Source organism: Pseudopodoces humilis, chromosome 6 (assembly GCF_049639895.1).
Source record: "Pseudopodoces humilis isolate 2021_Gansu_Grassland_sample_001 chromosome 6, ASM4963989v1, whole genome shotgun sequence".
NCBI lineage: Eukaryota > Metazoa > Chordata > Aves > Passeriformes > Paridae > Pseudopodoces > Pseudopodoces humilis.
In genome coordinates, this window is record NC_142205.1 from 818,350 (window position 1) to 845,605 (window position 27,256).

General features: G+C 51.6%; 1 protein-coding gene across 2 annotated transcripts in view; it reads left to right on the plus strand.

Moving 5' to 3' along the window:
* SFXN5 (sideroflexin 5) overlaps positions 1-27,256 on the plus strand; it is a 111,489-nt gene that overhangs the window by 51,737 nt on the left and 32,496 nt on the right. For both annotated transcript variants that reach the window (XM_005532569.3, XM_088056984.1), the window contains exons 7-10: positions 6,416-6,469; positions 8,230-8,286; positions 8,991-9,056; positions 26,016-26,106. In XM_005532569.3, the coding sequence (XP_005532626.2) occupies positions 6,416-6,469; positions 8,230-8,286; positions 8,991-9,056; positions 26,016-26,106 (268 nt within the window). The remainder of the gene's footprint in view (positions 1-6,415; positions 6,470-8,229; positions 8,287-8,990; positions 9,057-26,015; positions 26,107-27,256) is intronic.

Here is a 27,256-nt window from a genome sequence, read left to right on the forward strand (position 1 = left end):
GTTTATTTATCTACTGTTGAGGTTATTTTATATTAAATATCAGGTTATTATTAATTAACCCCACCCCTATTTGAGGTTATTTATCTACTATTGAGGTTATTTTATATTAAATATAACGTTATTATTAACTAACCCAGCCCCTGTTTGAGGTTATTTATCTACTATTGAGGTTATTTTATATTAAATATCAGGTTATTATTAATTAATTAATCCAGCCCCTGTTTGAGGTTATTTATCTATTATTGAGGTTATTTTATATCAAATATCAGGTTATTATTAATTAATTAATCCAGCCCCTGTTTGAGGTTATTTATCTACTATTGAGGTTATTTTATATCAAATATCAGGTTATTTTATATTAAATATCAGTTTATTAATAATTAACCCAGCCCCTGTTTGAGGTTATTTATCTATTATTGAGGTTATTTTATATTAAATATCAGGTTATTATTAATTAATTAACCCAGCCCCTGTTTGAGGTTATTTATCTATTATTGAGGTTATTTTATATCAAATATCAGGTTATTATTAATTAATTAATCCAGCCCCTGTTTGAGGTTATTTATCTATTATTGAGGTTATTTATCTATTCCTATAGACAGGTTATATTAAATATTAGTTATATTAAATATCAGATTATTATTAATTAACCCAGCTGAGGGGTTTTCTCCTCCTTCCTGGGAATTTTGGGAATGTTTGGGTGCTGGAATTGAGAGAATTCTCCCTCCTCCCGCTCATCCCAGCGATTCCTTCAGCCCAGTTCAGTGGGAAACTGAGGCACGGTTTGTCCCCCATAAAAAATCGGTGCCAGGAGTTCGGTGGGAAACTGAGGCACGGTTTATCCCCCATGAAAAATCGGTGCCAGGAGTTCGGTGGGAAACTGAGGCACGGTTTGTCCCCCATGAAAAATCGGTGCCAGGAGTTCGGTGGGAAACTGAGGCACGGTTTGTCCCCCATGAAAAATCGGTGCCAGGAGTTCGGTGGGAAACTGAGGCACGGTTTGTCCCCCATGAAAAATCAGTGCCAGGAGTTTTTGGTGGGAAACTGAGGCACGGTTTGTCCCCCATAAAAAATCGGTGCCAGGAGTTTTTGGTGGGAAACTGAGGCACGGTTTGTCCCCCATGAAAAATCAGTGCCAGGAGTTTTTGGTGGGAAACTGAGGCACGGTTTGTCCCCCATGAAAAATCGGTGCCAGGAGTTTTTGGTGGGAAACTGAGGCACGGTTTGTCCCCCATAAAAAATCAGTGCCAGGAGTTCGGTGGGAAACTGAGGCACGGTTTGTCCCCCATGAAAAATCGGTGCCAGGAGTTTTTGGTGGGAAACTGAGGCACGGTTTGTCCCCCATGAAAAATCAGTGCCAGGAGTTTTTGGTGGGAAACTGAGGCACGGTTTGTCCCCCATAAAAAATCAGTGCCAGGAGTTTTTGGTGGGAAACTGAGGCACGGTTTATCCCCCATAAAAAATCGGTGCCAGGAGTTTTTGGTGGGAAACTGAGGCACGGTTTGTCCCCCATAAAAAATCGGTGCCAGGAGTTTTTGGTGGGAAACTGAGGCACGGTTTGTCCCCCATAAAAAATCAGTGCCAGGAGTTTTTGGTGGGAAACTGAGGCACGGTTTGTCCCCCATAAAAAATCAGTGCCAGGAGTTCGGTGGGAAACTGAGGCACGGTTTGTCCCCCATAAAAAATCAGTGCCAGGAGTTTTTGGTGGGAAACTGAGGCACGGTTTGTCCCCCCATGAAAAATCGGTGCCAGGAGTTTTTGGTGGGAAACTGAGGCACGGTTTGTCCCCCATGAAAAATCAGTGCCAGGAGTTTTGATCCTCCAAGGGAGCAGCTCTTGCTGGAGCTTCTGGAATGGTTGAGGAGCAAAAAAGGGAGAATTGGAGAGAACTGAACCTCCTCGAGGCCAGGGGTGCTCCGAGCTCATCTCAAGCACCCCAAAATCTTCCGGGGAGGGTGCAAACCCCAAAAGCAGCGGGGGATCAGCTGCTGTTTGTTGTGGTGGGTGAAGCTTTGCTGGGAACTTTGTGTGGGGCATTTTAAAGGAAAAGGTTAAACAAAAACGAGTTAACGATCAAATTGCCAATGAGATCGGCCCCAATCCAGAGCTGTCACAGGAGCCCAGAGCTGTCAGATGAGCCCAATTTCAGGAGCTGTAAAGGATAAACTGGAACCTCTTGTCATTTAGAGAGGGGAAAAAAAAAAAAACCCCGAACGTTTCAAATGTTAAAATTAAAATGTAACATTTCTGCCAATCGATCTGTGAAATTTAGTGACAAAATTGGCAGCCGGCTCCAGCATAAAAACACTTCGAGATTTGTGTTCCACAAAGGGGGATGGGAATTCCTCAAGAGAGGCTGCGCTGGGCTCGGGCTGTCCTTGTCCCCAGGGCTCTGTCCTTGTCCCCAGGGATCTGTCCTTGTCCCCAGGGATCTGTCCTTGTCCCCAGGGCTCTGTCCTTGTCCCCAGGGATCTGTCCTTGTCCCCAGGGCTCTGTCCTTGTCCCCAGGGGTTTGTCCTTGTCACCAGGGCTCTGTCCTTGTCCCCAGGGCTCTGTCCTTGTCACCAGGAGTCTGTCCTTGTCCCCAGGGATCTGTCCTTGTCCCCAGGGCTCTGTCCTTGTCCCCAGGGGTTTGTCCTTGTCACCAGGGATCTGTCCTTGTCACCAGGGATCTGTCCTTGTCACCAGGGGTTTGTCCTTGTCCCCAGGGCTCTGTCCTTGTCACCAGGGGTCTGTCCTTGTCCCCAGGGATCTGTCCTTGTCCCCAGGGGTTTGTCCTTGTCACCAGGGGTCTGTCCTTGTCCCCAGGGGTCTGTCCTTGTCCCCAGGGGTTTCTGTCCTTGTCCCCAGGTGTCTGTCCTTGTCCCCAGGGCTCTGTCCTTGTCCCCAGGTGTCTGTCCTTGTCCCCAGGGGATCTGTCCTTGTCCCCAGGGCTCTGTCCTTGTCCCCAGGGGGATCTGTCCTTGTCACCAGGGATCTGTCCTTGTCACCAGGAGTGTCTGTCCTTGTCCCCAGGGGTTTGTCCTTGTCCCCAGGGGGATCTGTCCTTGTCCCCAGGGGTTTCTGTCCTTGTCACCAGGGGTCTGTCCTTGTCACCAGGGGTCTGTCCTTGTCACCAGGGGTTTGTCCTTGTCCCCAGGGGGGTCTGTCCTTGTCCCCAGGGGTTTCTGTCCTTGTCACCAGAGGTCTGTCCTTGTCCCCAGGGGTTTGTCCTTGTCCCCAGGGGGGTCTGTCCTTGTCCCCAGGGGTTTCTGTCCTTGTCCCCAGGGCTCTGTCCTTGTCACCAGGAGTCTGTCCTTGTCCCCAGGGATCTGTCCTTGTCACCAGGTGTTTCTGTCCTTGTCCCCAGGGATCTGTCCTTGTCCCCAGGGATCTGTCCTTGTCACCAGGTGTTTCTGTCCTTGTCCCCAGGGATCTGTCCTTGTCCCCAGGGCTCTGTCCTTGTCCCCAGGGCTCTGTCCTTGTCACCAGGGGTCTGTCCTTGTCACCAGGGGTTTGTCCTTGTCCCCAGGGGATCTGTCCTTGTCCCCAGGGGTTTCTGTCCTTGTCCCCAGGGGATCTGTCCTTGTCCCCAGGGATCTGTCCTTGTCCCCAGGGGTTTGTCCTTGTCCCCAGGGGTCTGTCCTTGTCCCCAGGGGTTTCTGTCCTTGTCACCAGGTGTTTCTGTCCTTGTCCCCAGGGGTTTCTGTCCTTATCCCCAGGGGTTTCTGTCCTTGTCCCCAGGGGTTTCTGTCCTTGTCCCCAGCTCATGTCTCCCCACACCAGGAGTGGGGTGAGGATGAGCAGCTCCCGGGGTATTTCCCGGGCTGGGGTCGCCCATTGGGATTGAGGTGAAACAATGGGATTTATTTGTTTAAAATATAATAATGGGATCTTTCCCAGCCCTGCAGCAGCTCCCCTGACACCTCCAAATCCCGGGAATTTTCTGATTCCCGTGCCACCACCCTGGGCTTTGCCTCTCCATCCTTTCCCGTGGCTTTGGGACTGAGCCTGGGGCAGAGGGAGCAGCCTGGGATTTTGGGAGCGAGCAGAGCTTGGCTTTGCCTTTTTCCCCCTTTCCAGCCCAGGACGGAGAGGCTGGAGCCTCTGGAATTGTCTCCGTGCTCTGCAGGGCTCTGTGCAGAGCAGGGCTGGAGCCTCTTCCCCGGCTGTGCTTCCTCCTCCGGGGGAAGATTGTTCCAGAAATGCAGCCCTGAGCTGCCCTTGGGGAGAGTCAGCCAAAATCGGGCCCTGCAGGGGGTTTTAGAGAACCCCGAAGGATGCAATGGGAATTTGGGGCTGCAGCTCCCACCTCAGGCAGGGATTGGGCTTTGAGCTGGGGCTGCTCAGAGCTCCCTCATGTCCCAGGGGTGGCTTTGGGGCCACCGAGGGCCCCTCACACCTGATCACCAATTAAATTCCGTCCCCGACGCTTCGCCAGTGTTTAGGAGCTCTTTTCTTTTTTCTTTTTTTTTTTTTTTTTTTATATATATATTTTGTTTTCCTTCTTAGTTATTTTTTCCCCTGACAGTAATTAAAAGTGAAATTGTACATTTCTTGACAGACTCTTGCACATATGGAGAGTTTGCATTTAAACGTGCCTCTTTCAGTCATACAGATTTTTGGGTGCTCTTTTTTTTTATTTATTTATTTCATTTCATTTAATTTCTTTTTTTTTTTTTTTTTCCCCCCTTCCTCGTCGGAATTTTCCCCGGGCGCTCAGCCCCAGCCTCTGCCTGGCCACGTTCTCACCGAGCCTCGTCATCCTGCTGGCTCTGGGGCACTGGGGGCCAGCAGGGTCCCAGCCCCGAACCTTCGTTAGGGGCTGCGCTAATTAATGCCGAGCTCCGCGTGGGGGAACGCAGCCGTAAATTAGTGGGAGCTGGCGCCGGGCCAGGGAACAAAGTCGCTGCAACTCCGTGAGAGTGGGAGGAAAAGCTGGAGGAGGAGAAGGGAGAGGAGATGGGAATGAAATGAGGCTGCCCAAGCCCCGTCCCCTTTTGTCTGGTGGCGCTTCTCCACGTCCCCAATGGAGACGTTTCCTCCTCTTCCCGCTCATCCCTGGCACAGGAGGGGTCTCTTCCCCCACAAATTCCTGGGAATAAACTGGAGAGGATCTGAGGCTGGGAATGAGCTGGCAGCTTTTCCTGCCTGGGAGACACGAGTGGAGATGGAGGCGCTCGGCCTTCTCACCCCGTGGTGAAAACACCTCCCGAAATATGGGGTGTCCTGGGGAGGGACAGGGTGAGGCAGGGATCCTCTCACCTTGCAGGTCTTTGTTCTGTCTGTGCTTGCAGGGCCGGTCCTCGGGATCCCTCGGCATCCCTTTCCTCCTCCTCCTCAGCTTCTTGTGCTCTAAAAGGAAAAACGGCCCCAAACCAGGGGAAAAATGGCCCTAAAATAAGAAAAATGGACCTAAACCAAGAAGAACTGTTCTAAAGCAGGAATCATGGCTCCAGGGCAGGAACTATGGCCCTAAAGCAGAACCATGGCCCCAAAGCAGAACCATGGCCCCAAAGCAGAACCGTGTCCCTAAATCAGAGCCATGGCCCCAAAGCAGAACCACGGCCCCAAAGCAGAACCATGACCCCAAAGCAGGAACCACGGCCCCAAAGCAGGAACCGTGACCCCAAAGCAGAACCACGGCCCCAAAGCAGAACCATGACCCCAAAGCAGAACCACGGCCCTAAAGCAGAACCATGGCCCCAAAGCAGGAACCGTGACCCCAAAGCAGGAACCGTGACCCCAAAGCAGACCCACGGCTCCAGGGCGGGTATTTGGTGTGTCAGAGATGGGCTCTGCAGAGCTCTGTCCCTGTGGTGCCACCCAGGACACACCTGTGTGGCCTCAGGTGCTGCCAGGGGTGACCTTGCAGAGCCCCCGGTGTCCAGCCCCAGCAGGGAACATCTGGCCAGATGTGCCGGGCCAGGCTGCCCCGAGCCTCGGGGTGTGACACAGCAGCCAAGATTCATTCACTGGAATAAATCCCAAACCCCAGAGCGCTCCCAGCCGGCTCTGCTGCCCTCACATGCTCCAGAGGGAACTTTTCCTGGTGTCCCAAAGTGGGAATGTGCCAAAGGAAAAGGAGAACCCCCTCGTTCTCTGCCAACAGCAGCTTTGAACTCTTCACCTTCGTCCAGTTTCCCTCCAGAAATACCTGGATTAGGGAATTGTTTGGGTTGGAATGGGATCTTCGGGCAGTGACAATGCCAGGGGATGCTCAGGGACAGCGACATCAGCCACTCCCAGCCCTGGAAAACGCAGAGACAGGAGGCTGATAATGACTGGGATGGAAAAAAAAGAACGGGAATGAAATCAAGCCAGAAACGAGGATAATTTATTCAAGTCCCTGGAAATCAGCGTGGCTGTTTGCATGCCTGGAAAAGCACGGGGAGCAGAGCAGGGATGCTTCAATAATGAATCTCCTCTCTTGCAGGTTGTTGGTCTTCTCCTGCCCAACCAGACCCTGGCCTCCACTGTGTTTTGGCAGGTAACGCTCCTTGGGAAGGGTGGGAATGTGGGGAGGGAAGAGCTGATTTCACCCCAGGACAGTTCTGTCCCACCCTGGCCGTGCCTTGGATGTGCCTGGCTGCATTCAGGGAAAGGCCTGGAAACAAATCCTGGCTCCCCTTTTCATCCCACCCCTTCCTGTGCCGTGGCAGAAGAGGCCAGAACCAAAAATCAGCGTTTTGGAGCCGTTTTGTCAGGGTGTAAAGCGGTTGTTCCACGTGTGGTGTGGCCCCAAGCTCACACATCTGCCTTGGGGAGGACAAGGAGCTGGGATTTTCCCAGGGGAAGGATGTTGGGAGGGAAACGTCTGTGCAGGGCTGGCGGTGATGGGAGGCCCCGTTCCCAGGAATTTTGGGAATAGGTGTGCTTGGCAAAGTCCCGGCATTCAGTCTGCTGCAGGAACTTTGGGGGAAAATCATCTGTGTGGAGGGAGGTGCTGGTGTGATCTCCCGTTAAAATTCTGGGAATTAAGAGTAAGGGGAGGAAGCAGGCACGGGAACGAGGGATCCATAGTAAACACAGCACAAGTGTGATTCCGTCGCCAGCTGAAAGGAAGGAACGAGTTATTTTCAGCCTCCTTTCTAGTGGCAAATGTCTTTTTATTGTCTGCAGTGTGAGTGGGGATGGAGCTGTGCAGGCAGGAGGGCTCCGAGCACAGCGGGATCTGCCGGGAGCACAGCGCGACAACTGTGCCGGGAATTTGGGCTCTGGTGGATTTGGCTGGGAGCTGTCCCGGCTGGGACATCCTGAGACCCTCAGGGGCTTGAGGGACCCTCACCCAGCCTGGTCAGGGACACGTGGGATGGAATCCCGGACTGCTCTGGCTGGGAAGGGACCTTAAATCCCACCCCATTCCATGCCTGGGTGGGCAGGGACACCTCCCACCATCCCTGTCCATGCCTGGCCTTGGAATGGGGTGGGATTCAAGGTCCCTTCCCACTCACCTGGCCTGGTCAGGGACACGTGGGATGGAATCCCGGACTGCTCTGGCTGGGAAGGGACCTTAAATCCCACCCCATTCCAAGGCCAGGTGGGCAGGGATGGTGGGAGGTGTCCCTGCCCACCCAGGGTGGAATTATTATGTAGGGTTTTTGTTGGGTTTTGTAGGGTTTTGTAGGGTTTTTTTGGGTTTTGTTTGGTTTTGTGGGGTTTTGTAGGGTTATGTTGGGTTTTGTTTGGTTTTGTGGGGTTTTGTAGGGTTATGTTGGGTTTTGTTGGGGTTTTGTTGGGTTTTGTGGGGTTTTGTAGGGTTTTTGTGGGGTTTTGTTGGGTTTTGTGGTGTTTTTTGGCGTTTTGTAGGGTTTTGTAGAGTTATGTAGGGTTTTGTAGGGTTTTGTTGGGTTTTGTGGGGTTTTGTAGGGTTTTGTAGGAGTTTGTGAGATTTTGTGGGGTTTTTGTGGGGTTTTGTGGGGTTTTGTAGGGTTTTTGTGGGGTTTTGTGGGGTTTTGTAGGGTTTTGTAGAGTTATGTAGGGTTTTGTAGGGTTTTGTTGGGTTTTGTGGGGTTTTGTAGGGTTTTGTAGAGTTATGTAGGGTTTTGTAGGGTTTTGTTGGGTTTTGTGGGGTTTTGTAGGGTTTTGTTGGGTTTTTGTAGGGTTTTGCAAGGTTTTGTAGGGTTTTTGTGGGGTTTTGTTGGGTTTTCTGGTGTTTTCTGGGGTTTTGCGAGGTTTTGTAGGGTTTTTGTGGGTTTTTTTGGGGTTTTGCAGGGTTTGTGCTGATGCAGTGTCTCCTCTGCCCCGCAGTGGTTGAACCAGAGCCACAACGCGTGTGTGAACTATGCAAACCGCAACGCGAGCAAGGTGAGCACCGCGGGGCCTTCCCGCAATCCCTGCCTCTTCCCCGGCCCCCAAACCTCCCCAGGGACACTGAGGCACCACTGGCCCGTGGGCAAGCACAGCCCATGCTCCTGGCTGGTCCGGAGTGGTTGGGATCTACAGGAGCAGGAGCTGTGCTGGGGGAGCAGGAGGAAGCTCCTCGCTCCCATCACCCGAGGATTTTGTTCCTTCTGGTGGCCGTGGGAAGAGCTGGGGCCGTCCCTGCTCCGTCCTTGCTGGGGCCGTCCCTGCTCCCTTCCTTCCTCCACTCATCCCGTGTTGGGATGTGGGAAGCTGAGCTGGAATCCATCCAGCTCATGGAGAGAACATTTCACAGACAAATTATTGGCTGTGGCGAGTTTGGGGTTCAGCACTGGAGGGCAGAGATGCTAATTTGGTACCATTTGCTGAATTCCCCTCACATCCTCCCTTTGAGCTGCTATTATTGTAATTTTCTGGTGCCAATTAATTTTCCATTCCCCGTAACCTTGCTCGGGAGGCCACGATTTCCTGGCTTTTGCCTCTCGGGATGACAGACCATGTGTCACAGAACAATATGACAAAAATTAAACCTGTCTGTGCTTCGAAACAAATACACCCAAACCAAAACAAACAAACAAAAAACTGGGTTGAATATTAATAACCAGAAGTTTGTTTATTGAAAATATGCTTTGTTTTTCTTTCCAAAGCCTTCTCCGACATCCAAGTTCATCCAGGGCTACTTGGGAGCTGTCATAAGTGCTGTCTCAATAGCAGTGGGTAACTCTTTATATCTCTGCATTTCGTGGCTAACGAGCTGCTGGGGAGGTGTTTTTGGGATTGCCAAGCATGTTTTTAATCTTCCCGTGGACTCACCTGTGTCTTGGCCAGCAGCAGATGTTGTCACCTGGGCTGTGGCTGGCCCTGCATGCGCGAGCTTTCCGCTGCGCTGTGCTGGGAGCCCCGGCTCTCCCTCCTGCGTTAATTGGCGGTGAATTCATTAACCAGGCTCAATTAGAGACCTCGAGGCTGCAGGGTGGCCGGGCAGGAGAGGCAGTTCTGGAATGTTTTCCTGGGGGTGGAATTACGTCTTGCCCTGTGGATGTGTTTCAAGCTGGAGCTGGCGTTCAGGTCATGGAATCCTGGAATGGTTTGGGTGGGAAAGGACCTTAAATCCCATCCATGTCCCATCCATCCATGGGCAGGGACAGCTCCCACTGTCCCAGCTGGATCCAGGGGCAGCCCCAGCAAATCTGGGAATTGCAGCCCAGGCAGGAATTCCTTGCCAAGATCCCAGCCCAATCTCCCCTTTCCCAGTGGAAGCCATTCCCTGGCTCCTGTCCCTGCAGCCCTTGGCCCCAGTCCCTCTCCAGCTCTCCTGGAGCCCCTGCAGGGACTCTCAGCATTCCCTGCATTTTGCCCTTCTCCAGGGGAACATTCCCAGCTCTCCCAGCCTGGCTCCAGAGCAGAGGGGCTCCAGCCCTGGAGAAGCTCCAGGGCCTCCTCTGAAGTTTCTGTGTGAAGTAATCTGTGAGAGAGACACTTCTAACATTCCTCAAATCCGGCTCTTGAGGCTTTTACTGTCACATTTCACATTCCCAGGAGCATGGGCTGACACCAGGAGCAGGCTCAGCTCATCCCAGAGGGGCAGGAACAATTTGGAGGAGCAGCTTGGGACAGTTATTCCTTACACTGGGTTTCCAATAAGCCCTGGACTGAGTGGTTGTACCTTTTCCTTTGGAACATTAAGGATCCCACAGCAGTTGGTATTTTTCCCTCTGGCCAAGACTTTTCCCATTTTTTCAGGTCACAGGGAATTTGCTGTTGCTCCTTGAGCAGCTGCTGGAACATTTTCCTAAGGGTGTGGAGCTGCTGGAAGTGCCTGGAGGTTTTGAGGGAAAACTCTGTTTTATTGGATACCCCTGGATGGTTTTCCATGTCACAGTCTGTGCTGGGCACTGCTGCTCCCGTCCCCTCTGCTGTCCCTTCCTGCAGAGCTCACCTGAGCTCTCACCTGAGCTCTGAACTGAGCTCTGAACTGAGCTCTCACCTGAGCTCTGAACTGAGCTCTGAACTGAGCTCTCACCTGAGCTCTCACCTGAGCTCTGAACTGAGCTCTCACCTGAACTCTCACCTGAGCTCTCACCTGAGCTCTCACCTGAGCTCCCAGCCTGGCTCACCTGAGCTCTGAACTGAGCTCTCACCTGAGCTCCCAGCCCAGCTCACCTGAGCCCTCACCTGAGCTCCCACCTCCATCACCCCCAGAGCTGTGCCCACTTTCCCAGCTGAACTTTAACCCTGATCCCCATCCCCGCCACCTCCGTGCTTTGTTTTTCCGTGCCCGGCTTCCTGGGCAGCGCGGGATGGCTTCGCTGACCCCTCCCTCCTCAGGACAGCGTTTTTGTCACCTCTGTGTCACCCCTGAGGGTCCCGTCCCCAGCTGGGTGTGCCCCTGCTCGCTCCGCTCTGCTGCTCGCTGCCTCTGGCATTAATGCTCTTGATTGATTAATTAATGTTCCCTCTTGGAACAGGGGCACATTAGAGGGGCAGGACACACGGACAAGGATCTTGGCAGAGTTTTGTCCCCCGAGAAGTTTTGGTAAGGAACCCGTGGAGTGTGGAGGTGTCCGAGGCAGGGCTTGGGAATCTTTAATTCCTTGGAATTCCTGGAGCTCTCCTGCCCTGGGGACGGTGCCACGGGGACAGGCAGGAGCTTCCCCTGGATCTGTGGCTCTTCTGGGCTGGAGAAGGACAGAAACCTTCAGGGGTTCTCCTTCCTGGTGGTGGAAGGTTTTCCTCTGCATGGAGCATGAAGGACAAAACCTTCAGGGTTCCTCTGTCCTGATGTTGGGAGCTTCTCCTTCACGTGAAATATGAGGAGGAGCAGCCTTTAGAGGTTCTTCTGTCCTAAATTTGGGAGCTTTTCCTCCACATGGAGCACGAGGAGCAGCAGCTTTTAGAGGTTCTTCTCCTTCTGGATGTTGGGAGGTTTTCCTTCATGTGAAATATGAAGAACCAATTAAAGGTTCTCCTTTCTAATATTGGGAGGTTTTCCTCCACATGGAGCACGAGGACCAGCAGCCTTTAGAGGTTCTTCTCCTCCCTGATGTTGGGAGCTTTTCCTTCATGTGAAATATGAAGAACCATTTAAAGGTTCTCCTTCCTAATGCTGGGAGCTTTTCCTCCACACAGAGCATCAGTCTAATTTAGAGGTTCTTCTCCTTCTGGGTGTTGGGAGCTTTTCCTCCACACGGAGCACGAGGAGCAGCAGCCTTTATAGGTTCTTTAGAGACCTTTAGAGGTTCTTCTGGGTGTTGGGAGCTTTTCCTCCACATGAAGCATGAAGAACAGCAGTATTTAGAGGTTCTTCTCCTCCCTGATGTTGGGAGATTTTCCTCCATGTGAAATATGAAGGGCAGCAGCCTTTAGAATTTCTCCTTCCTAATGCTGGGAGCTTTTCCTCCAAATGGAGCATGAAGAACAGCAGCTTTTAGAGGTTCTTCTCCCTGATTTTGGGAGCTTTTCCTTCATGTGAAATATGAAGAAGAACAGCATTTAGAGGTTCTTTAGAGACCTTTAGAGGTTCTCCTGGGCGTTGGGAGCTTTTCCTCCATGTGCAGCATGAGGACCAGCAGCCTTTAGAGGTTCTTCTCCTCCCTGATGTTGGGAGGTTTTCCTTCACGTAAAATATGAAGAATCATTTAAATGTTCTCCTTCCTAATGCTGGGAGGTTTTCCTCCACACAGATCATGAGTCTAATTTAGAGGTTCTTCTCCTTCTGGATGTTGGGAGCTTTTCCTTCATGTGAAATATGAAGAGCAGCAGCATTTGAAGGTTCTCCTTCCTCATGATGGGAGTTTTTCCTCCACATGGAGCACGAGGAGCATCAGTCTAATTTAGAGGTTCTTCTTCTGGATGTTGGGAGCTTTTCCTCCATGTGAAATATGAAGAGCAGCAGCATTTGGAGGTTCTTTAGAGACCTTTAGAGGTTCTCCTGGGTGTTGGGAGCTTTTCTTCCATGTGAAATATGAAGAGCAGCAGCATTTAGAATTTCTCCTTCCTAATGTTGGGAGATTTTCCTCCACACAGAGCACGAGGAGCAGCAGCCTTTAGAGGTTCTTCTGGGTTTTGGGAGGTTTTCCTCCATGTGAAATACGAGGAGCAGCAGCCTTTAGAGGTTCTTCTGGGTTTTGGGAGGTTTTCCTCCACACAGAGCATCAGTCTCATTTAGAGGTTCTTCTCCTTCTGGATGTTGGGAGCTTTTCCTCCATGTGAAATACGAAGGGCAGCAGCCTTTAGAGGTTCTTCTCCTCTCTGGTGCTGGAAGAACCCTTCCCAGTGGAGCAGGGAAGGTGAGCAGTGACCTTTCCGTGTCCCGGTGTCCCTGCAGACATTCCAGCTGGGAATGGTGTGTCCTGAAATCCCTCACGGATCCCACCAGCCTGGAGAAGCAGAGCAGGGACTGGGATATGGGTCAGGCTTTGGAGGGAGCCCCTTCCCTGTCTGCAGGTGGAAAAGGGCTGGGAGAAGGTCGGAGAGGACAGAGCAGAGGATCTGGGGCTGTGCTTCCCCCTGGTCTCCTCACAGCAGGGACAAACTGCTCCATCAGGTGCTGGATGAGCAGGTTCTGACCTCACTGTCCTGCAGGTAAATGGGAATCCTTGGGAAATCTTTGCAAATATCCTGATTTTCTTCCCTTTTTAGAGAGAGGGGAGTTGCTACAACCATAACTCCTGATTTCCAGCCCTCCAGGGTGAATCTGGGGAGGAATCAATATTCTTTTATTCCATTTCTCCCCGTATTTCCTTTTCTCTCCAACTACTCCCAAGCCACAGCAGAGCTTTGTGCAGGTGCAGAATTTCATCCCTTCTCCTGTGCATGACCCAGGTGAAGGAATCACTTGAAATAAGGATGGGAAAGGTGTTTGGGTTGGAACAGATCCCAAATCCCATCCCAGGGGGCAGGGACAGCTCCCACAGCTGGATCCAAGCCCAGTGTCCAACCTGGCCTGGGACACTCCCAGGGATCCAGGGGCAGCAAATGTGGGAATTCCACCCTCTGATATCTCTATTTCTCTTCCTATGACTGAAGTTTATTTTATCCCTCCTTTTCTTTTGCTCCCTCATTTTCCTGCAGTTCTGAACAGAGGGATAATGCAATTTTTTTCCCAAACAATTGAGTGGATTCCTGGGATTAGGCTCCAGTTCCCAAGATCTGGCTGCTGTTCATGCTGCTGGTGCATGAAGTGCAATTAATACCAGCTGGTTTTCCTAAACAAGGCAAACAAAAGCAGGGAGAAGTAAAAAAGACTCGAGAAAGACCAAGCATGTTTTAAATGTTTGGAATTTTTTATTCCCCCAGTGTCCCAGTGCCAAGAGCTGCACAGATCAGGGGGTCTGGATTAGACAGAAACTCTTTCCAGCTGACACACACACTCTTACTCTGATTTTTTCACACTTTTAGAAAGTTAAAAAAGCTGCATGGAGCTGGTTTTATGGGAAATAATTGCTTTTTAGATTCTATGATTTTATACAGATAATAATTATTAATAAAAATGTCATTATTTCTCTACAGAAGTTGGGAAATTGGGGCTGCCCTGGGTCCCTGGGAGTGTCCAAGGGCAGGCTGGAGCACCCTGGCACTGTGGCAGGGCTGGGATGAGAAGGGATTTAAGACCCATCCAACCCAACCCATCCAACCCAACCCATCCAACCCAACCCAACACAACCCAACCCATCCAACCCAACCCAACCCATCCAACCCAACCCAACCCAACACAACCCATCCAACCCAACCCAACCCAACCCAACCCAACCCAACCCATCCAACCCAACCCAACCCATCCAACCCAACCCAACCCATCCAACCCAACCCATCCAACCCAAGCCATCCAACCCAACCCATCCAACCCAACCCAACCCAACCCATCCAACCCAACCCAACCCAACCCATCCAACCCAACCCAACCCATCCAACCCAACCCAACCCAACACAACACAACCCAACCCATCCAACCCAACCCAACCCAACCCAACCCAACACAACCCATCCAACCCAACCCAACCCATCCAACCCAACCCAACACAACCCATCCAACCCAACCCAACCCAACACAACCCAACACAACCCAACCCAACCCAACCCATCCAACCCAACACAACCCATCCAACCCAACCCAACCCAACCCAACACAACCCAACACAACCAACCCAACCCAACCCAACACAACCCATCCAACCCAACCCAACCCAACACAACCCATCCAACACAACCCAACACAACCCAACACAACCCATCCAACCCAACCCATCCAACACAACCCATCCAACCCAACCCAACACAACCCATCCAACCCAACCCAACCCATCCAACGCAACCCAACCCAACCCAACCCAACCCAACCCAACCCATCCAACCCAACCCAACCCAGCCAACCCAACCCAACACAACCCATCCAACACAACCCAACCCAACCCATCCAACCCAACCCAACCCAACCCAACCCAACCCAACACAACCCAACACAACCCAACACAACCCATCCAACCCAACCCAACACAACCCAACACAACCCAACCCAACACAACCCATCCAACCCAACCCATCCAACCCAACACAACACAACACAACCCAACACAACCCATCCAACCCAACCCAACCCAACCCATTCCAGGATTTTCCAATCCCTGATTTCAGCTCCATTTGTTTGGCATTGCCCATCCCTGGCTCGGCCCTTCAGGACTTTGGCCTCAGACTTCTCTTTTTGGGGTCAGAAGTGACTCCTGTGCTGAAAGGCCTGAAATGAGACCCTTGATTAAATCCCCAATTAACTGGAGGAGCACGAGCAGCCATTCCCTGGTTCCCTTGATTAAATCCCCAATTAATTAACTGGAGGAGCAGGAGCAGCCATTCCTTGGTCCCTGCCCTGTCCTGGGCACCTTTGGGGTGCTGGCTGCTGGGGATAACCTGGGCAGGCTCTCTCTGGTGTTCCATTACTCCTTGTAGTACCGCTACTTCTTGTACTACTCGTTGTTGCATTGATGGATCACATTGATTGATTGCATTGATTGATTACATTGTTTGATTACATTGATTGATCACATTGATTGATCACATTGATTGATTACATTGTTTGATCACATTGTTTGATCACATTGATTGATCACATTGTTTGATCACAGTTTGATCACATTGATCACATTGTTTGATCACAGTTTGATCACATTGTTTGATCACATTGTTTGATTACATTGTTTGATCACAGTTTGATCACTTTGTTTGATCACTTTGTTTGATCACATTGTTTGATCACATTGATTGATCACATTGTTTGATCACATTGTTTGATCACATTGTTTGATTACATTGATCACATTGTTTGATCACTTGTTGCTGTGATATTTCGATTTCTTCAGGGCTGAGCCACTTGGGATCTTCCTCATCTCAGTCCTTATCACTCACAAGGAGTCTTCCTTATCTCAGTTGTTTCAGAAGGGATACTCCAAAAGGCTCCTTAGCTTCTTGTTTCTCGTGTTTATTAATATAGAATCAAAATATTATTATTATTATATAATTATATAATTATATATTATTATTAATATATAATCAATTGGCAGGTCTTCCCCAGACCTTTTTGCACAAGTTCAATCCCACCATAGGCTGGCTCACTTCGGCTTGAAAAGCACAAAATAGCCCCAAAATATGCAGTTCTTTTATCTTTATACTTATTCTTACCCAATTAACTTATTAATTAAACAATTATTAAACAAGTCAATTATTTTTCTTAATGACCCAGTGACCCATCACCTGTGTGCTGCACTGAGGCATTCTCTGTCCAATCACCTTATTACCCAAAATTATTATTACCCAAAATTATTATTACCCAAAATTATTATTTTTATTTATTATTATTTATTATTATTTATTATTATTATTTATACTTTATTATTATTTTATTTTTTTAAATTATTTATTATGTATTATTTGGGATTATTACCCAAAAACCTCTAGAAGAAGAAGAAGAAGGAAGGAAAAGGGACAACACCTTAAATCTTCCATCTTGTCTTCTGTTTTCTAAACTAGTTTCTAAACTTTTTTTAAGAAACTCTCTAATCTACACACTCACATTTTTAGTTTTTCTATTTACGTTTGACAGTTGTTTTCAGGGTGTTCTATGAAATTCAGTGTTTTCTTGGATGTCAGAGCCAGGTATCAGAGACAAGGACAATTTCTGTGCCTCTGACTCCAACATTTGGGTCCCTCTGCACCTTCTCCTTGGAGCCTCTCCCGCTTCTGCTCGGGGTCTCCCTTGGGGTCGGGGCTTTCTCCATCTCCCTGATCCCAGCTTCAAGTTCTGCCAACAGCAGCTCCAAATCTCCAACTTGCTCCAAATCCTGCTCCTTGTGCTGCTGGAGACCTTTGGGAGCCTCCGAGGGGTTTGTGTGTCTGGGAGCTGCGCTGGGCCAGCCCCTCCTTGTCCCCCTGGTGGGACCCTGGTGGGTCATGAGGGGTCCTGAGGGGTCCTGAGAGGTCCTGGTGGGTCCTGAGGGGTCCTGGTGGGTCCTGAGGGGTCCTGGTGGGACCCTGAGGGGTCGTGAGGGGTCCTGGCCACCGCTGCTGCTGCTGGCACTGGCCCAGGACCGGCTCTGCTGAGGGCACCAAGCCTGTTCTGGGGCTGGAGCCCAGCCAGGAAAGCCCTTGGTGACATGCACGGGGACACGGAGCTCCCTTTGGGACCAGAGCTCCCTTTGGGACAGTCCCCAGGAACGGGGAGCCCAGCCAGGTGTGAGATCAGCCCCTGGATCCAGGCTGGGGGCTCACCTCGATTCCCAGGCTCCCTCCTTGCCCTCCCTTCCAGCAGAGCGGGGTTTGTAACTCCTAACAGGGTTTATTCCAGGTTTTTATTCGGGGTTTACGCAAAGCCAGCGCAGAGACAAAGAAATATTTGGTTCTCACTTAGCAAGCTGAGCTGAATTCTGACAGGAGGAGGTGTTCTGTCCTCTTCAGGGTGACAGGGAGAAGCGGTGTCACATAACCACGGCTGCAGCCCCGCTCAGGGGTTCTGCTTCATCCCGGCGCTCCCAGGGTCCCTGCCCAGAGCCTGGATGTTCCTTCACCCCACCTGGGCTAAAGTTCAGGTGATTAATGCCATTAATATCGGCACTAATGACCCACCTTGCGCTCACTGTGGCCGCCAGGAGAGTGTTTAAAGCAGCTCTTCGCGGGCAGAGCCAGAGCTCCTCATTTGGGAAGCATTTTCAGCTTCCTGACCCTAAATCCTGACTCTGCACAAGCCACTGGAGGTTGGGAAGAGCTGCCAGAGGGATTTCCTGGTGCTCTGGGTTATCCACAGTGAGCACAACTGTGCAAATCTGTGCACTTACACCTGCGTGTGCTCAGAACCAAAATGGGTGAAATCTGCAGAGGAGCAGGACAGTTTTAGTTTAGCAGGAGAGTTTGGCATGGTCTGTTTGGATCCTGGGCCTGAGGGAGCTGGGAAGGGGCTGGAGAATTCCTGAGGGGCTGGGAAGGGGCTGGAGAATTCCTGAGGGAGCTGGGAAGGGGCTGGAGAATTCCTGAGGGAGCTGGGAAGGGGCTGGAGAATTCCTGAGGGAGCTGGGAAGGGGCTGGAGAATTCCTGAGGGAGCTGGGAAGGGGCTGGAGAATTCCTGAGGGAGCTGGGAAGGGGCTGGAGAATTCCTGAGGGAGCTGGGAAGGGGCTGGAGAATTCCTGAGGGAGCTGGGAAGGGGCTCAGGCTGGAGCAAAGGAGGCTCAGGGGGAATTTCTGGCTCTGCACAAGTCCCTGGCAGGAGGGGACAGCCGGGGGGATTTGGGATCTGCTCCCAAGGAACAGGGACAGGAGGAGAGGGAACGGCCTCAGGCTGGGCCAGGGGAGCTCAGGGTGGAAGCTGGGCCAACAATCCCACTCCTTCCCATGTCTGCAATCCCACTCCTTCCCTTTCCAGCAGTCTCATCCTTTCCCTTTCCAGCAATCCCTTCCTTTCCCTCTCCAGCAATCCCATCCCTTTCCAGCAATCCCATCCCTTTCCAGCAATCCCATCCCTTTCCAGCAATCCCATCCCTTTCCAGCAGTCCCGCTCCTTCCCGTGGGCTCCCCCATCCCGGGTCTGCCCGTCCTCCCCCTCTCCCACGCTGAACTCTCACACACCATTTCTCGCTCTCCTCTCCAGGTGGAGGTGTCCCTGTGGATTTTTCCAATCCAGCTCCCTGTTCCCGATAATTGTGTGCGGGGCTGCGCTGACAGCCTGCGAATGGGGTGTGATGTCCATAATCAGCCGGGGAGAGCTGCAGCCCTCCCGCTGCCCCTGTCCTCGCTCAGGAGACATTCGGGAGCTGGAGGAAGTCAGGAGAGGGATGGAGGGGATGGAGCGTGGCCTGGCTCCCTCCTCCATGGGAGCAGGAGGAGAATCCCAGCGGATCCGAGGAGCTTCTGTGCTAAATGAAGGTTGAAATGAAGCGGTGCCTGGCTCCAGAGCCTGCATCTCTGTGCTCAGAAGCTCCTGTTCCTGCACACACCTTTCCCCTTTCTCAGGTTCCAGAAGGGAGTGCTTGGATCTCCCAGACTGGAAACTCAGCCTGGCAGCTCCTCCAGGGGCCCAGAAATGGCTGGAGCTGTAGCAGCCATTCCCAAAGGCACAGCCCTGAGGCTGCAGTGGGAGACAAGGACATGGGGTTTTCTGGGAATGCTCCCAGTGCCCGGCAGCATCCTGTCCCTGCAGTTAGGAGCACCTGGCACTGCCGGGCCCTGCCAAGCCCATCCCTGGGAGCGTCCCAGGCCAGGCTGGACGGGGCTTGGAGCAGCCTGGGCTGCCGGGAGGTTTCCCTGCCCGTGGCAGGGGGTTGGACGTAGATGATCCTTAAGGTTCCTCCCAACCCAGCTTGCTCTGGGGCTCCCCAGCTCCATGTGCCTCTCTGCAGCATTTTCTCTCTCGTTTCGCTGTGGTGTCTCCATTTCCAGCAGGTCTGTTCTCATCCCTTCCCTTCCCTCGGCCCCAGCCCATCCCCACGACCCCCGGGCACTGGTGCTGCCTCTGGACAGGATCCAGGTGCATGGAAAACTCAGGATGAGACAGCACCCTCCTGTCTTGGGCATGGCCCCTCATCCTCCTTTCTCCACCATCTCCCAAAACAACTTTGGCCAGTTCTCAGCATGAATCCCTCTCTTCTCCAGCCTTGCTCCAGACTACACCACTTCCTTCCCCTGAAGCATCCAACTGTGGGGTCATCCCTCCTGGAATTGTCTTGGAGTGATGTTTCCTCCTTCCCTTTCTCTTGCTCCTCTCTAACTTCCTTCCCCACTCAGATCCTCATTGCTTTCCCTTCCCTTCGGCTCCTCCATTCTGTTCTCCTTGGCTTGGGAAAACTCCAGTTGGGAAAGAGCCCAGTTTTCCATCTCTCTGCCTCCATCCTCACCTCCCAGCCCTAATGAATGAGTTTTTTCCTTCTTCTCCTAATGCTCTTTTCTCCAGCTTGGCTGAATGGGACTCACCAGATCCAATTAGTTCTAATCCAATCTGGTGACGGGAGGATGAGGGATAACCCATTCCCTCTTTCCAAGTGGACTTTCCAGGTCCCTTGGAGCAGCCAGCTCCAGCTGCAGTGCTCAGGAGCTGGATCCCCTAAACCAGTGGAGATTTCTCCAGCGCAGTCCACCAAGTCTGGAGAGTGGCTCAGCAACGTTTGAGTGGTGTCATCTCCCAGCTAATGCTCGCTGGACTCCTGAGATTCCTTTATTTTATAAAAATTCCCTCCCATTATGAAGTGAAATAACTCCTTGGATGTATTTACCACTCTAGGCCGGGTTTAAGAGGCGTGAGCTCGGTCATTGCCAATGTCGGGAATTCAAAACCATCTCTCAGGCTTCAAAAATCCTCATAAAAAGGTGGGAAAAAGCAGGGAATTTTTTTTAAAATCCCCATGGTTTTAGAATTGGTGTTTTGGTAGACATGAGGTCAGAATTTTTTGAGACAAGAAGGAGAAGAAAAGGAATCCAAAATGTTGGTCTCTGACAGTGATTGATGGTTCCGGCTTCAGAGCGCGGTGACGTCACAAACATTGTCCTTGTGCTGAGGGAACGTTGTTGGTGCTGAAACAAAACTGGGAGCTAAAGCGGTGGCAGGGATCCTTGGCACTCGAGGAGTGGGAGGAAGGGAGGGAGGGCAGAGCGCTGCCAGAGGCACAGGACAGCCCTGGGGAGGTTCCTCTCCCACTGGTGGGGTTTGATCCTGGTTTTGTCTGGCGGGATGTTAGGAAGTGGTGGTGTCTCGTATTCCTGGGTCTGCTCGTGTCCGTGTGTCCACTCGTGTCTGTGTGTCCACTCGTGTCCCTGTGTCCAGCCATGTGTCCCTGTGTCCATGTGTCCACTCCTGTGTCCGTGTGTCCACTCCTGTGTCCGTGTCCACTCGTGTCTGTGTGCCCACTCCTGTGTCCCTGTGTTCACTCGTGTCCATGTGTCCATTCCTGTGTCCGTGTGTCCACTCCTGTGTCCATGTGCCCACTCCTGTGTCTGTGTGTCCAGCCATGTGTCCCTGTGTCTGTGTGTCCACTCCTGTGTCCGTGTGTCCACTCCTGTGTCCGTGTCCACTTGTGTCTGTGTGTCCAGCCATGTGTCCCTGTGTCCGTGTGTCCACTCCTGTGTCCATGTGTCCACTCATGTCTGTGTGTCCACTCCTGTGTCCGTGTGTCCACTCCTGTGTCCGTGTCCACTTGTGTCTGTGTGTCCAGCCATGCGTCCCTGTGTCTGTGTGTCCACTTGTGTCTGTGTGTCCACTCCTGTGTCCATGTGTCCAGCCACGTGTCCGTGTGTCCAGCCACATGTCCGTGTGTCCACTCCTGTGTCTGTGTCCAGCCTTGTGTCCGTGTGTCCAGCCCTGTGTCTGTGTGTCCACTCCTGTGTCCGTGTCCACTTGTGTCTGTGTGTCCAGCCATGTGTCCCTGTGTCTGTGTGTCCACTTGTGTCTGTGTGTCCACTCCTGTGTCCATGTGTCTGTGTGTCCACTCCTGTGTCCATGTGTCCACTCATGTCTGTGTGTCCACTCCTGTGTCCGTGTGTCCACTCCTGTGTCCGTGTCCACTTGTGTCTGTGTGTCCACTCCTGTGTCCATGTGTCCAGCCACGTGTCCGTGTGTCCAGCCACGTGTCCGTGTGTCCACTCCTGTGTCCATGTGCCCACTCCTGTGTCCATGTGTCCAGCCACATGTCCGTGTGTCCACTCCTGTGTCTGTGTCCAGCCTTGTGTCCGTGTGTCCAGCCACGTGTCCGTGTGTCCACTCCTGTGTCTGTGTCCAGCCACGTGTCTGTGTGTCCAGCCACGTGTCCGTGTGTCCAGCCACGTGTCCGAGTGTCCAGCCATGTGTCCGTGTGTCCAGCCCTGTGTCTGTGTGTCCACTCCTGTGTCTGTGTCCAGCAATGTGTCCGTGTGTCCAGCCACGTGTCCATGTGTCCAGCCCTGTGTCCGTGTGTCCAGCCCTGTGTCCGTGTGCCCAGCTCCCCGTGTCTCCCTCAGCCCCAGCAAGGGATTGCTCTGGAGGAGGAAACCTCCACAAAGCAGGCAGCTGGAAAAAGCTGGATTTGACCTGGGCTCAGGAATTTGTACCGTGGGCGATTCCTCATCCCTGGCCGTGTCCCGGGCCAGGCTGGACACCGGGGCTCGGAGCACCTGGGGTAGTGGAGGTGTCCCTGCCCATGGATGTTCCTTCCCACCCAATCCACTCTGGAATTCTGTGGAGCACTGGAGCAGGTTGCCCAGAGCAGCTGAGCTGCAAAGGGAGCCGCAGGGTGGGAGGGAGCAGCTCCAGGCTGTGCCAGGGAAGGTTCAGCTGGATTCCGGAAGAATTCCTTCACCAAAAGGTGTCAAGCACTGCTCCCAGGGCAGGGAGCCCCCGTTCCTGGAGGGATTCCAAAGCTCTGACTGTGGCTGCTGGGGACATGGGGCAGTGCTGGGAATGGTTGAACTGGATCTCAGAGGGCTTTTCCAGCCTCAGTGGTTCTGCGGTTGTGCCAGGTTTGGTGAGGAGAACCCCCCTGATTCTGGTCCGTGTTTCCACCAGCTGCAGGTCCCGCTCAGCGCCTGCCTGGGGGTCAGTGATAAACCTGGCCTTGGTGTTTAATGATCAATTTGCTTCAACACCATCCTTCGGACAACCCCAAGTAATTAAACTCATTAACAAATCCTCGATGGCCCTTTTGCTTTGGTGGCCTGAGGTTGAGCAGTTCCTGCCCCTCACGAGCCGTGGGAAGGAGCTCACAGATCGGCAACAGCAATTTCCAAAGTGTAGAAAACAAACCCTCGTTAATTCCCTAAATCCAGTTCTGTGCTGGGGGTCTGGGGGATGGGATCTGATCTCCAGCCACATTTAATTTCATTTAATTTCATTTAATTTCATATTCCCAGCAGGGGGGTTGCTGGAAGTGGGGACTGAGTTCATCACATTAAATCTGGAAGTAAAATTTTTATTTCACTGCCCTCACAGTGGTGGCTCTCCCAACTCAGGAGTTTTCTTTCTTCTGCTCTCCCACTTCATTGTCAAATCCTCCATCAAACCTCCAAGCTGGGTCTGCAAATTCAAATCCAAAATTTGTCATGGGCACAGATTAACCATGGCCAGGCTAAATACCCAAATAGGACAGACCAGCTAAGCCGGGCTTAAATCTGGCTTCTCTTAAAGCCACACATTAGGCTGAGTTACAGTTCCTGGAGTGTTCAGGCTTTGAAAAGATTCATCCCAACACCTGCCAAATGCAAAAAAAAAGAGAAATAAAAATGGATTCAGTGATTTTTGAAGGGGTAGAAGTTGGAGACGAGCCCTCACTGCTGTGCAGACTGAGCAGAATCACCGTGGCTCCCTTGGACTCAGCTCTAGGGCTGCGTTTGCTGAGTGCGAGAGGAGGAATTCCCGCTTGGGGTCTGGGTGAAAACCTTGGGAAAGGCTCTGGAAATATTCCCTGGGGCTGGAAAAGCAGCCCCCTGCTCATGCAGGCCCTGCCCAGCAGCTGCGCTTCTCCACCTCTTCCTCGCCGGCTGCGGCACGCCGGGATGTGCCGGGATGTGCCGGGATGTGCCGGGATGTGCCGGGATGGGCTGGGATGAGCCGGGATGTGCCGGGATGGGCTGGGATGAGCCGGGATGTGCCGGGATGAGCCGGGATGAGCCGGGATGAGCCGGGATGTGCCGGGATGAGCCAGGGTGTGTTGGGATATGTTGGGATGTGCCGGGATGAGCCAGGATGTGCCGGGATGTTCTGTGATGCCGGGAGGTGTTGGGATGAGCTGGGATATGTTGGGATGTGTTGGGATGTGCCGGAATGAGCCGGGATGTGCCGGGATGTGTTGGGATGAGCTGGGATGTACCGGGATGAGCCGGGATGAGCCAGGATGAGCCGGGATGTACTGGGATGTACTGGGATGAGCTGGGATGTGCCGGGATGAGCTGGGATATGTTGGGATGTGTTGGGATGTGCCGGGATGTGCCAGGATGTGTTGGGATGTGCCGGGATGAGCTGGGATGTGTTTGGATGTGCCAGGATGAGCCAGGATGTGCCGGGATGTGCCGAGATGTGCCAGGATGAGCCGGGATGAGCCAGGATGCGCCGGGATGCGCCGGGATGTGCCGGGATGAGCTGGGATGTGCCGGGATGTGTTGGGATGTGCCGGGATGTGCCGGGATGAGCTGGGATGTGTTTGGATGTGCTGGGATGCGCCAGGATGTGTTGGGATGAGCCAGGATGTGCCGGGATGTGCTGGGATGCGCCGGGATGTGCAGGGATGCACCGGGATGTGCAGGGATGCGCCGGGATGTGCCGGGATGTGCCGAGATGTATCGGGATGTGCGTGTATAACATAGCAGCCTGCAAAATGTGTTCTCTCTTTTCTTTTCAAACCTCCCTGCCCCAAATTGCTGGGATTTTTGGTTTGGGCTGTTTTGGGGTTTTGGTTTTTTTTTTTTTTTAGTTTTGCTGCATTTGGGGCTGAAAACATTTCGGCCACACATTGCTCAAGGCTTCCATTTCCAGCTGGAAATTCCCGGGTTGGGGCTATTGGGTTTCATTTGTGCATTTGGGTTTTTTTTGGTGGGAAGGGGTGGGGGGGGGTTGAAAAAGAGAAAATCTTGTGAGGAAGAGTAATTTAAAGACAGAAGTCATTCCCCATGAGTAGATCTGGTTAATTTTGAACCCCACTTGTGCATGAAGCCGATTTTGATGGGATTCTCCCATTTTTCAATGTTGTCGATGTAAGGCTCAGGAGGCAGCGACTCCTCTGGGCTGTTTCTATGAACTTCCACCACGACTCGGAGCCATCACAAACCATGGACAGCTCTGCGTTATTCAAGGGTTGGATCAGCCAACAAAAATAAATCCGTGGTTATAATAAACTTTACAGCCCAAATGTTGGCACTGGATGGGGCTGTGTAGTCCAGGCCCTTGGAGAAGGAATTAATTGTGTTGGGCCACCACCACCACCACTGAAATTTGGGCTTTTCCCAGCTGGGTGAGGACTGCCAGTCCCAAGGATTTTGTGGTGGATGGGGAAAATTATGGTGAACTGGGAAAAAATCCAGGCAAGGACATTTCCAGAAGGGCTGGATGGTGTTGGAGTGGTTTCTGGCTTATCTTTTAGCTGGGAAGGATTTAAACCCAAAGGTTGGGTTCGGCTCTCCATATAAACCCAACCATTGGGCTCAGTTCTTAATTTAAACCTGATGGTTTGGTCCTATCCAACCATTGGGTTCAACACTTTGTGTAAACCCAAGAGTTGGGTTCAATTCTTAATCTGAACCCAGTGATGGGTTCAATCCTTCATTTAAACCTAATGGTTAGGTTCAAACCTTAATTTAAACCCAACAGTTGAGTTCAACCCTTCATTTAAACCCAGTGGTTGGGTTCAAACCTTAATTTAAACCCAACAGTTGAGTTCAACTCTTCATTTAAACCCAACAGTTGAGTTCAACTCTTCATTTAAACCCAATGGTTGGGTTCAACCTTTCATTTAAACCCAGTGGTCGGGTTCAAACCTTAATTTAAACCACACAGTTGGGTTCAGTCCAATGGTTGGGTTCAGCCTTTCATAGAAACACTTCTTTTAAGCCCAAGAGTTGGGTTAAATCCTTAATTTAAACCCCATGGTTGGGTTCAATCCAATGGTTGGGTTCAACCCTTCATTTAAACCCAAGAGTTGAGTTCAGTCTTTCATTTAAACCCAATGGTTGGGTTCAATCCTTCATTTAAACCCAAGAGTTGAGTTCAGTCTTTCATTTAAACCCAATGGTTGGGTTCAATCCTTCATTTAAACCCAAGAGTTGGGTTCAATCCTTAATTTAAACCAAATGGTTGGGTTCAATCCTTCATTTAAACACAAGAGTTGGGTTCAATCCTTAATTTAAACCCAATGGTTGGGTTCAATCCTTCATTTAAACACAAGAGTTGGGTTCAATCCTTCATTTAAACCCAAGAGCTGTGTTCAGTCCTTCATTTAAACCCAAGAGTTGGGTTCACCTCTTCATTTAAGCCCAAAGCTTGCGTTCAACCCTTGTTTTAAGCTCAACCATTGGATTTAACCCTGTATTGACCAAAGGGCTGAGCCCAGCACAGCCAAACCCTGCAGCTGGGGGAGGCTTAGCTCTCAAACGCCTCTTCATGGTTAGAGACCCCAAACCGTGCTGTCTGCCCTGCTCCTGGTCATTAACTCTGCTTCTCTGCTTTGTTTTCTCCATTCCAAGGTGGGCCTTAATGTTCTGATCCAGAGAGCAAACAAGTTTACCCCGGCCACTCGGCTCCTGATCCAGAGGTTCGTGCCATTCCCTGCTGTCGGTAAGGAAAAATTCCTTTTCTTTTTATTCCAAGTGGTGGCTGCAAACCTGCAGGTGGCCAGAAGCCAGCGGGGTGGGCACAGCTCCTTCCTTCCTGCTCGTGTCCCCTCAGGAGTGCTCCCTGAGCTGGGACAGGCAGGGATGGGGCTCTGCAAAGCAGAATTTTGGCAGGAAAATGCTGCAAAGCTGCCGGTGGAGGCAGCTCCTTGGGCCTTCCAGCTTCACTTTCCACTCTGAAGCAGCTTCAGAAGCGATCAGCACTGACTGCTCCTCGACCACTCCGATCTGAGCGCGTTTCCTTTGCAGGGTCTGGGCTGAACTGCGCCAGATCACGGTGGTTATTTCCCAACAAAACACAAAGAATTGGTTCCGCTCTGACTGCGCAGATTTCTGAGATTCAGAAATCTGAATCTGATTCAGAGCAGCCCCAAGTGTGTGCAGGACTGAGGCTGCTCCTGGCTTTTTTGGTTTGGGCTGTTTTGGGGGTTTTTTTGGAACATTTTATTGGTGTTTTATCAGCCCTGTGCTTGAGGGAAGGGATGCCCTGGACTCAGCCTTTGCTGGGCCCTGTGGTTCCAGCCCCCAGCAAATGCTGAGTTATTTTAGCCCTGAAGAAATCACCAGTGGCTTTGGGGTAATTTTTTTTTTTGTAAGCTTGTTTATTTACAAAGATGGTGAAAAAAATTGCCCAGGCATGGAGGAAATCACTAAAAAAATGGGGTTTGCTCCCTGTTCCAGGTGCCTTTTTCAGCCATTTAATGCCATTAATTTAATTTAATTAATTAATTAAATTAATTTTCCTCTCGGGTTTTAATTTTGCTGTGCAAGTGCCACATCCTCGGAGCTCTCCTGAGCCCCTTTTCCTGTCCGCTGCTCTCACTTTCTCTGGCCTTCCAGCTCCTTTTGAAGCAGAGAACTGGTTGTTGTGTCCCTCAATTCCTGAGCTGCTTGAGGGGTGTTTTCCCCTCTTTTCTGCCAGAAAAGCAGCTGCTTTCCCTGCCTGCAGAGCAGGGGCGATGGGATTGTGTCCTGGGGGCTGCGCTGAGCCCTTTCCTTGTGCACAGAGGATCTTTGGGCATTGCTGTGGTTTCCCTGGGACTTTTCCAGGATCTGTTTTCGAGGGATTCATCTTTCCTTGGGTTTTTATAACC